At 41.0% G+C, this 14,733-nt stretch overlaps 1 protein-coding gene across 7 annotated transcripts in view; it reads left to right on the forward strand.

Moving 5' to 3' along the window:
- Positions 1-14,733, forward strand: part of LOC113429475 (A-kinase anchor protein 9-like) — a 52,080-nt gene that overhangs the window by 31,884 nt on the left and 5,463 nt on the right. For 5 of the 7 annotated variants that reach the window (XR_015745741.1, XM_087946048.1, XM_087946047.1 and 2 more), the window contains 4 exons: positions 12,504-12,702; positions 12,853-12,932; positions 13,239-13,344; positions 14,162-14,259. Coding sequence is in view for 4 of the 7 variants with exons in the window: in XM_087946048.1 (XP_087802174.1) it covers positions 12,504-12,702; positions 12,853-12,932; positions 13,239-13,344; positions 14,162-14,259 (483 nt within the window). In the remaining 3 variants the exon portion in view is untranslated. Of the gene's footprint in view, positions 1-12,503; positions 12,703-12,852; positions 12,933-13,238; positions 13,345-14,161; positions 14,264-14,733 lie in introns of those variants that run through there. The other 2 variants (XR_015745740.1, XR_015745742.1) reach the window with 2 other exon arrangements.

Consider the following 14,733-nt stretch of genomic DNA (forward strand, 5'->3'; position numbering starts at 1 on the left):
TGACATTGTCATTTTATAATTTTGAGACCACAATTTTTGCCATTTCTCTAAATCAATCCCATATCCAAAATTCTTCCCCCAAACAATCATAGTTTCTTTAACTTGTTCTTCCTCTAATTTAATTCCCAGTAAATAACCATATAATTTTTTAATCACCTTCTCATCAGTACCCATCAAGATCTTATCTAGATCAGTCTGTTTATCATAGAATCCTTCTGTTTTAGAATCTTCATCATACCTTGAATGTATTTGCGTATATGAAAACCAATTCATCTTTATACCTTGTTCCTCTAAATTTTGTATCGATTTAAGTTCACCCTTTTCATCCAATAGTTCCCCATATCTAACTGTTTGTTCCTTCTTATAAATTATAGGATAGGAAAATGCTTCAATAGTCGATAACCAAACTGGAATTTTCAAATAACATTGTCTTTTATCTTCTCCCAGTTTAACCACAAGGACTCCGTATATAATGTCTTCTAAAATAACCCTGTGTTTTAGTTCCTTATACCATAAAAAAGCGTACAACCCAACAGCAAATCATGACCTTCTAGTGTCAACAATCTAGTCTTTCTTAATGTTATCCATTCCTTAACCCACATCAAACTTGCAGCTTGATAGTACAATTCCCAATTGGGCAGGCCAAAACCTCCTCTAATTCTAGCATCTTGCAAAAGCTTTAGCTTTATTCTCGCTTTCTTACCTTGCCATATATAATTTTATTTAAATCATCAAAATAGTCTTTTCCGAGCCTAATTGGTATTGTTTGAAACAAAAATAGAATTCTGGGTAAAATATTCATCTTAATTGTTGAAATTCTCCCTATTAATGACAATTGCAAGTTTTCCCATTTCTTCAAGTCTGTAACTATCTGTTGTTTAAGTTTAATATAATTATTCTCTTTTAATGTGCTACATCTTGCTGTCAAATGTATCCCCAGATACGTGACCTTATTTGTAACTTGGATTCTCCGTAGAACTGCTACGAGCATCCATAGATTGGGAGGTGCTCCAGTCTCGCATCGTACAGGCTGAGCTATAATTGAGGGAACGCCCTCCTCCTCCAGGTGACTCCTCCTTGCGTTCCCCCAGTTTTAGCTCAGCCGCCGATTCCAGACAGGCAGCTAATTTATTCCTTGGCCGTTTCAGGTTCCTAATCTTTGATTCCTATCAGGTTTGCCTTTTTTCTTAAATCCTTGTTCCTTGCGTTAATAGTGTGGTCCAAATTGTTGCCTTAGCGAGATTTCTCGCTCTCGGGGGAGCGTTAGGGGGAGTTGGAGCTTTGCCCCCCCCACCCTCCTGCTTTCTTCTCTGCCTGTTCAAAATCGCGCTCCTTGGAGCCGACCGCCTTTTTCCTTTTTTAATCTTTCCGATCGTTGCGTCTTCCCCCCACTAACGCTATCAGAGGAAGCTCCGCTTCCTCTCCCAGCTCTTCTGAATTTCATTCCTTTTTTTGGGTTTAAGGGCTGGTGTGTCTCTGGGCTATTAGCGCCATTGCGGGCGGCCATTTTAGGCTCGCCTCGTGGTCGGCGCCATTTTGAAAGCCTCGAAGTTGCGTGGTTGTCGGTGGTCCTTAGCGTGATTAATAGGCCGCGTGGACTCTGAATTTACCAAGAATACCGTGGCTCCGTGCCCAGTTATTCTCCTCTAATTTCTTTTTGCCTCTGTTGGTGTTGGTTTTTGCCCGCAACTCGCTCAGAGACCCAGGCAGGGACCTTCCAAGTTCGCTGGGAGGCTGCCCTTGGAGGCCTTCCTCACCCACCTTATTTTGCTTCCATTTGTGCAAGTGATCCTTCCCTTTGTATATAGAAGGATTAAATTTTTTTCTTTGCACTGGCCTCAGCGTTGCATTTGGCTTCTCTTGTACAGTTTAATAGTTAGTTAGTCTTTCAGTAGGTTTCATTTCATATTTAACTACCTTGGGCTCCGCCCCCTTTTATATAAAATAAATAAATAAATAAAATAAAATAATAATAAAATAAATAAAATTAAAAATTAGGAATTAAAATAAAACACATTTTTTTGCTTTTATTAGATCAGCCTTTTGGCTACACCTTTCCTTAAAGATTTTTTGACTAATTTTAGCAGATAGTTATTTAAGGGAAATTCTCTTTTTTCCTTCCAAAAGGGGGACGTGACCCAACTTAGGAAAACCGGCCTAGGTAATAGGCCGAACTCCTCGGCGCACCAACCGCCTCTCCTATTTTCTGGTATCATGGCAGAACGCAATCCTAGTGGACCTTCCTTAAAGGCCAAATCCAAAACCCACTACTTGCGCACAAGGGACAAGGATTCCTCCAGTGCCTCCCAAAGGGATGCCTTGCGGCGTCATAAGGCTCTGGAGAAAGAATTTAGCAAACGCTCTAAGGACTCGCATTCTGTAGCTCTTGCCCCTCCCTCTCTTGCTGTACAGCCCCCTCCCGCCAGGGCAGTCTTCCCCCTCCAGGTGTAGTTCCACCCGAAGTCTTCAGACCTCTCGTGCCCCTGAGGCAACCTTCACGCCCACTGCAGCGGGCCTACGGAGTGAAGACCCGGCTTCTTCTATTATTCCTGATAGTATCAAGGAGTGGATGCAACTCGCCATCCGTCAAGGGATTGCTGAAGGCATGCAACAATTGTCAAGGTCGGAGTCTCAAGGAATGGCGCCTGGATTTGAATCCATGCCCACCAGACCTATCGCCGGATCGGCATCACAGCAGGGACAGGTACCTCTCCAATTGGACGCTCCATGCCTGGAGGGTGAGGAGGCCCTGGTGGAGGAGGAAGGGGACTTTCAGTCCTTCGGGGATGAGGAAGGTTCCGATAGGGGGTCCCTTCACTATTCTGAGCCCCTATTTGAGATGGATCCCATGGAGGGGGAAATGTCAGAAGACGAGGGCATTTCCCCCGAACAGCCGGTTATAGTGGGTCTGTTCAAGCCTCAGTTATTTAAATCCTTATTATTTAAGGCTAAAAATAACTCAGGTCTTCTTCCTCAGTCCGCCTCTGAGCCGTCTCCTGCTATCCCGGGGGGTCCACAAGACTCCATATTCAGTCATCCCATCATTGAGACTGAGATGATCCCCACCCCCCTGATATTCTCCGATCTAGTAGCAAGACAGCTGGCGTCGACAGGTCCTCCCCCTGCTCCTAAGAGGTTGTTCAATCTCGATCCGGAATTCTCAGCAATGCTGGCTACTCCGGAGGTAGACGATCCTATCGTTAGATTTGCATCTTCTTCTTCCAATCCCACTGACTCTCTAGAGGTGCTTAAACCGGAAGATAAACGGTCAGAATTGGCGCTCCGGCGAGCGCATCAATCAGATGCCTGGGCCATAAGATCGGCCACAGCGGCTTCCTTTTTTACCCGCTCTTCCATAAGGTGGCTTAAACAACTAAAGCAGCATGTCCCTGCTTCTAACATAAGAGCCCAACAGGACATCGCCAAACTCACGGCCGCGGCGGAATTTGCCGCTGACGCCACTTTCCACTCAGTGAAGTTCTCGGCCCGGGCCATATCCTCCCACGTGGCTGCTCGTCGGCTACTCTGGCTCCGGCAATGGCACGCCGATGTGAAGAACAAGTCAAAACTAGCCTCAGCACCCATTTCGGGGTAAGCTATTCGGCCCTGCCCTAGAACCATTGCTCATGGAGACACGCAATAAGAAAAATTTCTTCCATCCATCTTGCGTGAGATCAGATGCCAGAGGGTCCCAGCCCTTTCGGAGGGGCTCCTTTCGTCCCTCCTTCCAGCATTCCTTCACCCCTAGGTCTCAGGCCTCGCAGTCCTTTCGGCCAACCTATCGGGACAGGGGAGACTCAAGTGACAGAGGCAGGAGGGGAGGAAATTACAGGAGGCCCTTCAGAGGTTCAGGAAACAGGGCGTCCCGAAGGCCCAGGTAGTCCTTCCGTCTCCTATCCCATTGGTGGCCGCCTTAGGCATTTTGCTGACCAATGGGCAGCATCCACTTCGGATGCTTGGGTCAGAGACACTGTCAAATTCGGTCTCTCCCTCCAATTTCATTCCCCACCACCACATCATTTTAGGGTTTCTCCCCTATCCAGAGACCCGGCTAAGCGGACGCTTATGTCATCAGCTATCCAGCATCTCACAGATATTAGGGCTATCCAGCCCGTACCTGCCTCGGAGCGGGGAGAGGGGTTCTACTCCCTCCTCTTTTTAGTCCCTAAGCATTCTGGAGGCTGGAGGCCCATTTTGGATTTGAAAAGGCTCAATAGATTTATTGTCCGACATAAATTTAAAATGCATACCCTTCAATCCATTTTGCAGAGTATTAGAAAGGGAGACTGGATGACTTCAGTGGATTTGTCCGAGGCTTATCTCCATATTCCTATTCTTCCCTCACACTCCAAATACTTGAGGTTTTGTTAAAATCATCAGCATTTTCAATATGTGGCCCTTCCCTTTGGCCTGGTTTCGGCCCCAAGGACCTTTACTAAGGTGCTAGCAGCTCTAGCGGCCCACCTCAGGCACTTCCCAATTCGAGTTCATTGTTATCTTGATGATATTTTAATTGTTTCGCCCAACCGAACCCAGGCTACACGGGACACTGCCACCACCCTCTCGGTGTTACAGGCCCACGGTTTTCTTGTGAACTGGGAGAAGAGTCAACTCACTCCTTCCACCCATATAGCCCATTTGGGGGCCATTATTGACTCAGTTAGGGAGAAAGTTTTGCTTTCCCATGATAGGCTCACCAGTATCCAAGCCTCCATCAGAATCATTAGGCAGTCTGGTAAGACCTCCTTGCTTGATTTATCCAAGCTGCTGGGGAAGCTTGTTTCCTGCATTTCCATTATTCCATGGGCACGTTTGCATTCTAGATCGTTGCAGTGGTTCCTTCTGCCGTACCAATGTTCCGGACGAAGCAACTCCAACATCAAGGTGAGGGTCCCTCCAAGAGTCCTCGCCTCCCTTCTATGGTGGACACGACCTTCCATCAACAAGGGCCATCTATTCAAGGATCCTCCAAGAGTCACACTCACTACAGATGCCAGTCTTTCAGGTTGGGGAGCACACCTACACTCCCTTTCGGCCCAGGGCGTTTGGTCGGCCACTGAACAGTGTTGCAGCATCAATTGGTTGGAACTTCACGCGGTGTACTTGGCCCTGAGGGCTTTCCTACCACAGGTGCAAAACAGCCACGTGCTAGTCCTTACCGACAACACCACAACCAAGGCGCATATCAACCACCAAGGGGGCACTCACTCTCTTCACCTTATGAGGGAGGCCGAGCGTCTGTGTCGATGGTCAGAAACACATCTTCTATCCATCAGAGCGGAACACATTTCAGGAGCCTCCAACGTGCACGCGGATTGGCTCAGCAGGGCCATATTGGACCAAGCGGAATGGCGCCTTCATCCTCTTCTGTTCAATGAGGCAGCGACCATCTTCGGCCGGCCTCTAGTAGACCTGTTCGCTTCTCCGCACAACGCTCAGACACCACGGTTTTTCTCCAGATACCCCACCAACGGGGCAGAGAATTACGATGCCCTGCGTTGCCCTTGGCCTCCCGGTCTTCTATATGCCTTTCTTCCTCTTCCGTTAATCCCCAAGGTGATTTGGAAACTGGTTCTAGAGAAGGCGGAGATTCTCCTGGTGGCACCATATTGGCCCAGGAGACCGTGGTTCGCGGACCTTCGCGACCTGTCGGTGGCCCCTCCGTGGAAGATTTCACGGGACAGAATCTCCCTGTCCCAAGGCCCTCTCCTCCACCCAGATCCACAGTGGCTTCAGTTAGCCGTTTGGAGGTTGAGCGGGAAAAACTAAAGGCAGAGGGTCTTTCGGCCCAGGTCATCACTACCATTATGGCAGCTAGGCGCCCTTCCACCACTCGCATTTATAATGCAACCTGGAACAGTTTTTCCAAATGGTGCTGTCAATCTTCTATTAATCCGCTCTCCCCTTCCGTTGCGCAGATTCTGGCTTTCCTGCAAGACGGCCTGGACAAGGGTCTTTTCCCCAACACTCTGAGAAGGCAGGTTTCGGCTCTTTCAACGGTGGTTCCTGGCGACTGCCTGCACCACTTTCCCACCATCCTCGTATTAGAGCCTTTCTCAGGGGAGCTTCCAATCTGCGCCCCCAATGGTTCATAGATACCCGACTTGGGACCTTAATAAGGTCTTGACGGCGTTGACCAAGCCTCCCTTCGAGCCTCTCAGGGAAACTTCACTTCAGTATCTCACCCTTAAAGTGGTGTTCCTAGTGGCAATCACTTCAGCAAGAAGGATATCTGAAATTGCAGCTCTATCCGTCAGAAAGGACCTGTGCATTTTCCATCCTGATCGGGTGATTTTAAGGCCTGACCCTGTCTTTATGCCAAAGATTAATTCGGCCTTTCACAGAGCACAGGAATTGGTCCTGCCTAACTTTTGTCCGAAGCCCGTACGGGAGAAGGAACGGCAGTGGCACACCCTCGATGTGCGCAGAGCTCTCCGTATCTACATCCATCGAACTCAGCCTATCAGAAAGTCTGAGTCACTTTTCCTTTCTTTTCAGCCGAAGACGCTGGGTTGCAAAGTCTCCCCGTCTACCGTAGGCAGATGGATCAGGGCTACCATTTCTAAGGCCTATTTGGCCCAGGCTCTGCCGGTTCCTAGTGGGATAACTGCTCACTCTACCAGGAGTGCGGCTACTTCGGTAGCGTGGGCCACCCAGGCTTCTATCTATGACATCTGTAGGGCGGCCACCTGGGCTTCCCCATCTCCCTTTATACGACACTACAAAATTGACACTTATGCTTCCGCTGAGGCTTCTTTTGGTAGGCGAGTCCTTCAACAGGTGGCGAGAGAGCCAGAGGAGATTCTGACCCAGACGGAGTCCCGCCCGTAGGACAAACATGCTTTGGTATGTCCCAATCTATGGATGCTCGTAGCAGTTCTACGGAGAATGGGCGTTGGTTCTTACCTGATACGCCTCTTCTCGTGGAACTGCGTAGAGCATCCAACCCCACCCTTCTTCTTCCGTCTGGTAGGGAATCCTGTTTCGGCCAATGACTTTGTTTATTATTGTTCAGAGTTGAATTTTTCTAGTTAAGTTAGAGGATTATTCTTGTCCTCTCGTCTTCGTAAAACTGGGGGAACGCAAGGAGGAGTCACGTGGAGGAGGAGGGCGTTCCCTCAATTATAGCTCAGCCTGTACGATGCGAGACTGGAGCACCTCCCAATCTATGGATGCTCTACGCAGTTCCACGAGAAGAGGCGTATCAGGTAAGAACCAACGCCCATTTTCAACAGGTCTGCCAGTTCTTCTCTTTGTCTCAGTAGCATGTTCTTTGTCAAAATCTTTGTTTTGTCTTTATTTATTTTCAAACCAGCCACCTCACCATATATCTCTATCTTTTCCAATAGCTTTGGAGCTGTTTCTAACGGATCTTCCAAAATAAAGGCTAAGTCATCAGCAAAGGCTTGCAGTTTGAATTCTTCCTTTTTAATTTTCATTCCTTTTATGCTTTTATCATCTCTAATATTTCTATTCAACACTTCCAAAGTCAATACAAATAGCAAAGGAGATAGGGGACATCCTTGTCTTGTGCCTTTTCTTATATTGATAAAGTCTGTAAGTTCTCCCTCCATCATTACCTTTGCTGTCTGTTTATTGTATATGGCTTCTATTGCTTGGATAAATTTTCTGGCAAAACCCATCTGTTCCAATAGTAATAACATAAATCTCCAGTTCACGTTGTCAAATGCCTTTTGAGCATCTAGGAATATCAAAGCCATTTGCTTTTCAGGATGTGTCTCATAGTATTCCAAAGTATCCAAGATTACTCTCATATTGTCTCTAATTTGTCTCTTTGGCAAAAATCCATTTTGATCTGGGTGAATAAAATTATTTAAGTATTTTTTAAGTCTTTCTGCTAAAATTGAAGCAAAGATTTTATAGTCTGCATTTAATAAAGAAATAGGTCTATAATTGTTAATTTGCAGTGGGTCAGCCTCTTCTTTTGGAATAAGTGTAATATAAGCCTCTGACCATGTTTTGGGTATCATCTTCTTTGACATAGCTTCATTCATAACTTCTAGCAATGGAATGCTCAATAATTCTTGAAATGTTTTATAGAATTCTGCCGGAAGCCCATCTGGACCTGGTGCTTTCCCATTATTTTGTTTCTTAAGTGCTTCAGTTAATTCCATCATTGTTATGTTACTTTCTAACATTTCTTCAGTCTCTTTAGGTATCTTCGGTAGGTTAGCATTCTGTAGATACTGTTTGACTTTTTCCTCGTCAATATTCTCTTGTTTATATAGTTGCCCATAAAAATCTCGAATAATTTCCTTTTTCTCCCTATTACTATAACAAACTTGGCCTTGATCATCTATTAACTTCAATATTTTTCTTGATTCTTTCTCCTTTCTCAACTTATATGCTAGCCATCTACCTGGTTTATTTGCATCTTCAAAATAATTCTGTTTAGCATTTCTAATTTTCTGTGCCAATTCTTCTTTCTCTATTAATTCCATTTTATGTTTAGTTATATCCAACTTCAATTTAATATCCTTTTTCTGTGGCATTTTCTGTAATTCTTTTTCAAGTCTTTTATACTCATCTTCCAAGGCCTTAGTGGCTTGCCTTTTCCTAATATTCTTTTTTCTTATATAATCTATTATCAAACCTCTAACATATGCCTTCACTGCGTCCCAAACATTCTGCATTGAAGTATCTTCTTTTTTATTTTCTCTAAAGAAAAAAGCCAATTCTTTCTCCATCCATTGTGTAAAATCTTTTTCCTTTAAGATAGTATTGTTTAATGTCCATCTTGATCTTTTTTTTGTCCCTTCCATTTAATTGTCATTAGGCTATGATCTGCCCAAGTACTTGTTTCAATATTTGTTTCTTGAATATTAGATATTAATTCTGTTGAGATCCAAATCATATCCAATCTGGACCATGATAAATGTCTATTTGAATAGAAAGTATATTGTTTAGCTTTAACATTTCTTTCTCTCCAAATGTCTTTTAAGGTTAATTCATCTGTCATTTTAAAAAAAGATTTAGGGAGAGTCTTTCTATTTTGTTTTGTTGCTGTTACTATATAATCCAGTTTATTGTCCACAATTCCATTAAAGTCTCCCATCATAATTATATTAACATAGTCCAGTCCAGTTACTTTCATGTGTAATTTTTTATAGAATTCTTCTTGTTTATCATTCGGAGCATAAATTGCAATCAAGAGTATTTTTATATTATTGTCCATTATTTCCACCATTAATACTCTTCCTTCTTCATCCGTATAAATCAATTTTGCTGGGATAACTTCTTTAATGTATAGAACCACTCCCCTTTTCTTACATTGAGTCAAAGAAGTAAATATTTTCCCTAATTTTGGCTGTACTAACAATTGTTCATGTTGTTTTTTGATATGTACTTCTTGTAGACAAATTATATCAAATTTTAATTTCTCTAATTTATGAAAGGTTTTCCTTCTTTTAACAGCTGAATTGAGTCCATTTATATTCATTGTAATCAATTTTTTTTCTTCCATGATTATGCTTTATATTTAGGTCTAACAGCTCTCGTGGATCTCAGTTCACGCTGTTCTTTACTATCCACCTGTCCACCTACTGCACCTTCCTCTTCTTCAATCTCCAGTTGTTCCTCTTGAAACTCAATTAATGAGACCTCTTTCTCTGCCTCTGCTTCTCTCCTTCCAAAAAATTCTGCGTGGAAAAGTTTTGCTTTCTCAATTGAATCAATTCTATGTCTCTGTTCTTGCCACGTAAACATTAATCCTTCTGGAATCAGCCATCTATAATTCACTTCCTTATTCAATAACATTTTGGTCAGGAATCGATATTCTCTTCTCATCTCTCTCACTCTTCTGGGTATTTGTTTTAAAACCACAATCTCTTTGCCTTTGTATTTCAATATCTTCTCTCTTACAACTTGTAGTATTTGTGTTTTGATGGACTTTTTGGTAAATCTAATATGGACTTCCCTTGGTAATTTATTTCTCATCGCATATCTTGTAAAAACTCGGTATACCTCATCTATTCCATCCATCATCTTTTCCTCTGTAATTTCCAACGCATCCGCCAAAATTTCTATCATTATCGCAGCCAAGTTTTGTCCTTCTTCTTCTTCTATATTTTGAAATCTGAGATAGAATTCTGACCTCTCCATCTCCCACCTCAACATCCCACTTTTAGCTTGTTCAACCACTGTTAATCTGCTATCAATATTTCCAATCTTCTCCTCTCTTTGTTCACCTTCTTCCTCAATTTTTTGGAATCTCTCATCATACTTCGCCATCATTTGTTGAATATTTTCAATTTTTTCATCAGTCTTCCCTGTTCTTTGTTCAATATTCTCTATTCTTTGTTCAATGGCGTCTGATTTTGTCTTGAGATCTTGGATTCCTTGCATAATCATCTGTAAAGTCACTTTTTCTTGTTCTTTATCTTGCTTCAACATTGTCTGAATCAAGCGTTGTCCAGCTGGTGGGGAGGCAGAGGTAGAAGTAGAAAAGCCAGAAGATATGGGTTTTCTGCTCATTTTGATGCTTCAAGACCTTCAAATTCTTTTTAGCTTTTAATCCAACTGGTAGAATAGCCAATTATAATCCAAAATGGAAAAATCCAATAATAAAAAGCCCAATAACAAAAAAAAAAGAAGAAAAAGAAGAAGAAAATCTTCAGGTTCTTCTAGACCCTAATCCAATTATGAAGTAGTCCAAAGTAAAAAATGAAAAATAGAAAGAAGAAAAAAAAACCAAAAACCCAAAAATAATAATAATCTTTAATCCAATTGGGAAGTCTCAATAATAAAAAAGAAAAGGCAGAGTGGTCCAAAAATATAAATGAAAAAAGCAGAAAGAATCCCAGTAAAAAAAAGGAGAAGAAAAGAAAAGTAAAGAAAAAATTCTGAGGCTTTCCCTTTAAAATAAAAAGCAAAAATAATAATATTACTAAAATTAAGGTTTACAGAGAGGCTGGTTAGTAGGGGTACACAACTGAAAAAAGATAAATAAAAAAACACACACACTGCACTCTATTTATTTGTCCAAGGCTCTTATTATGACTCTCTTCTCAACAAGCTTCAAAGCCAAGCCTCAAGTATTGAAATGTTGATAAGGGTCCAGGAGAGCACCTGTAATAATATTCTGCTACGCTCTCCCTCTATCTTATCAAATTGAAATGTCCTTGAGAAGTAGTCTTTTCAGAGTTCTTCTCCAATTCAAATAAAATATTTTCAAGCCTCTAGTTGGCAGTGTTACAGAGTTTCTTAATCCACTTCCCCCCCCACCAGCCAGAAAAACATTTTTTAAATTAAGCAAAAAGAAAAAGTATTAATTATATATATATATATATATATACACACACAAACACACATATATATATATATACATATATACATATAAATATAAATATAAATATAAATATAAATATAAAGAAAAAAAACAATAGCCAAAGGGAGCCTCTATCCTAAAAAAAAATAATAATTAAAAATCAAAAAGGAGCAAATATATATAAGAGAAAATTCAGTCCGGTTAACTGCAAAGTCGCGCTGAAGTTCCAAAAAAAAAAAAGTAAGAAATAGAAAAAAAAAATCCAAGCCTCAATTTGACATCCCTTTAAAAAAACGCCGCTCATACAGTTTTGTCAAAGAAAAATCTCACAGATTTCTTCTTATATTCAGAGTGTCCTTTCAAAACTCAGCTAATTAGCAAAAAAAAAAGTTTCTCACCCAGCCGACATACTTTCACTCTCAGCTCTTCCTTACTGTCCCGACTTCAGCAGCTATGGAGGCTGCCTCTCCGCCGCCAGCAATAGGACTTCTTCCAGATCGAACCAGATCGAACTTTGCGATGTCCCTGGGATCCAGGAAATGTGCCCTACATGGTCACGGGACGGTTTAGGTCCGTTAGGACCGACTGGGGGCGAAAATATCAGCTGTGATCTCGGAGCCCCGAGATTACAGCTGTATCGCCGAAACGAAGCTCCGCCTTCTCCCCATATAATCATCTACTCTCAAAGGATAATATAGTATTTCACTAGATTGCCATTAGGATAGTTTCCTTAATTATATACCAGAAAAGGGTTAGTGTTACTTTGGTGCTTGGTTGTTTGAAGATACATTTTTGTTCCACCTTAAGATAATTCCGGCCATGCCCACTTCCTAGCACCTAGGCTTTTTAGTAATATTTTTTTTCCTGAATTCCTACTCCATACACCAACTGTAGCAACTGCCTAGCATGACTGGGGCGGAGGGGGATCAACAACCACAAGTCACTGGGGTTTATAAGGCAAGAAAGATTTATTGTCCTTGCTTTTATGGTCTTCAATTCATTTGTAAATATTAAGTATTATTTATCTTGGATGTTTTAATTTTTTGATTAATATATTGCTGAAAAAGAATATTGTCGTAAACTTCTTGGAAAATTGTAGATTAAGGTAGCATACAGTTTTAATAAATAAGTGAGATTATAATCCAGATTACTTATATCTTTAACATCTTGGAGAATAAAATGATTATTAATTTTGTATATGTGTATTTTTCCTTAGAGCGATTTAAAATTACAGATGGAGGCCCAACGTATTTGTCTCCTTACGGTTTACTCAGTGCATGTGAATCAGGTGCGTGAATACATGGAAAATGAAAAAGAGAATGCACTTTCTGCTCTTAAAGAAGAGCTCCAGCTACGTCATACACAAGAGTCGTGTGAACTAAAGGAAAGTCAGATTGTGGACAATCGAAAAACAGGTACATGGATAAATCAGCAGGAAATTATTTTTTAGAATTCTAAGCTTCTTATAATACTCTCCCAGTATATCTCCCCCTTAGGCCATACCCATAGTTTCTTAAAATAAAACTTATTAAAATAAATATTTCAGTGATAATTTGTTTCCACAGATGAAAAAGACCAGTCTGCATGGGTGCATCTGGAAGAACTTAGCAAGAAAGTAGTTGAAGAATGTTCAAAGCTCACTAAGGTCAAGAACCAATTGCCTTAGAACTGTTTAAATTTTGTGTTTTCATTCTTGCTCTAATCTTACAAAATGTTAAATGGTATGCCTTTTTATAATATTGTTAGGCTGTAGTATAAGTATGAGGATTGGGGAAAATACGGGTGAATCTTTTAGGCACTTACCTAAGGAATCTTTCCTGTAATAAAGTTATCTTGTGATTCTTAATGAATGAAAAATAGTATCCCTATGAAAGCTTTATTTGTTTTTCCCCCAGCTGGCTTGATATAATCAATTATAAAGCTATAATATTAATTTTTATTATTTTTATAGTCAGTACGTGAAATTTTTCCTGAACTTTTTTCAAATGCTACTGAACTTGATGTTGGTGAGAGAAATCATTCTAATTCAGCATTAATGCCAACAGAAGACTCTCAAGGTAACTCCAAGTAAACTCTTCATGTGCAAACCTATATGTGGCTTTTTTTAAGCAAAAGTTTATAGAATTGAAGTCCTCGGATACAACCACTCATTCAGTGACTGTTCAAAGTTAGGACATACTAAAAATGGAACTTTTGATTGGTCTGCAAAGTTTTGATAATCGCAGGACTTCACAGACACATGGATCACTATTTGTGATCTTCCCTGTCAGTTTCCCACAAGTAAAATCAGTGGGGAAGCCAGCAAAGAAAGTTGTAAGTCACCTGTATCAAAAGTTGCTGCTGTATCTTTTTTTCTTGGGGAACACTGCCATGGAAGTACAAAATCCATTTTATGCTCTGCAGCTTCCCCTGTCCTCACATAGTACAAGTAGTCCTTGATAGCAATTTGAATGTCCCTTGCTAAGCAATGTAGCCCCATGTGCTATTGTACACCCAGAACAATGTGGGCCATAAAGTGGAAAGAGGCAGGACTGCAGGTGGGAGCACAGGTGATGAGGAGAGAGATAAATCATAATTCAGCCAGATTGTTGGAGGCAATATGCTCACTCAGTAAACCACTTAGAGCTGTAAACACTGTGAAGCGGTATATAAGTCTAAGTGCTATTGCTATAATTCAGTACTTTTATTTAAAGTAATTCATAGAGATTAAAAATTCACATACATCCTTAGACTTTCAAAGATTAATATCTTACTGGCATTATTATAACAAAAGTAGAATACTGTTTAATAAAAATGTATTTTACAACAAGGAATTAAAATTTATATTAGAATAATGAAATGATATATACAGTTTATTTATTCTCTGTAATTTAGTTTTGCAAGGAACCCTACAAAGTCTCCTGAATAATACAATGGAAACGACCCAGAGGCTACTAGAATACCAAGTAGAATTCATAGAAAGCAGAAAAAAGGTAAGATTTGTTAAAGTTGAGCAGAGGGGGAGGGATATGACACTATCTGTTTTTTGTTGCAGTCTTTTCAGCAGTCCAAGAAAGCTTCCACACCTATTTGCACCCTGAGGATACAGATAAGCTCTCAAATGCTTAACAACTCTAAGAGAACTAACAATACACCTTCAGAGTGCTAACAACCAGATAACTGCAAAGAAGTAAATCATTCCATTCCTCACCAGTTAGAACACCAGTTAGAACTGAAGAAGCTTCTTGAATGAGAAGTGAAATATTTTCAAAGGAAAAAAAAGTTCATTTGCTTTTTTGGAAAAAAGCATCTTTGGGTATTGATACACTTCTTGAAAACAATATCTATTTCTGAATAAACTTGCATTAGAGCAGTGGTCGCCAACCAGTGGGCCGTGAGAAAATTTTGGTGGGCCGCAGAGAAATCTCACCCCCAGAGCACCCCCCCAAAAGCAATTAATCCAGGCT

The sequence above is a fragment of the Notechis scutatus genome, chromosome Z (assembly GCF_049901735.1).
Source record: "Notechis scutatus isolate UNSWTSFEM ecotype Mainland chromosome Z, rNotScu1.2, whole genome shotgun sequence".
Classification (NCBI taxonomy): domain Eukaryota; kingdom Metazoa; phylum Chordata; class Lepidosauria; order Squamata; family Elapidae; genus Notechis; species Notechis scutatus.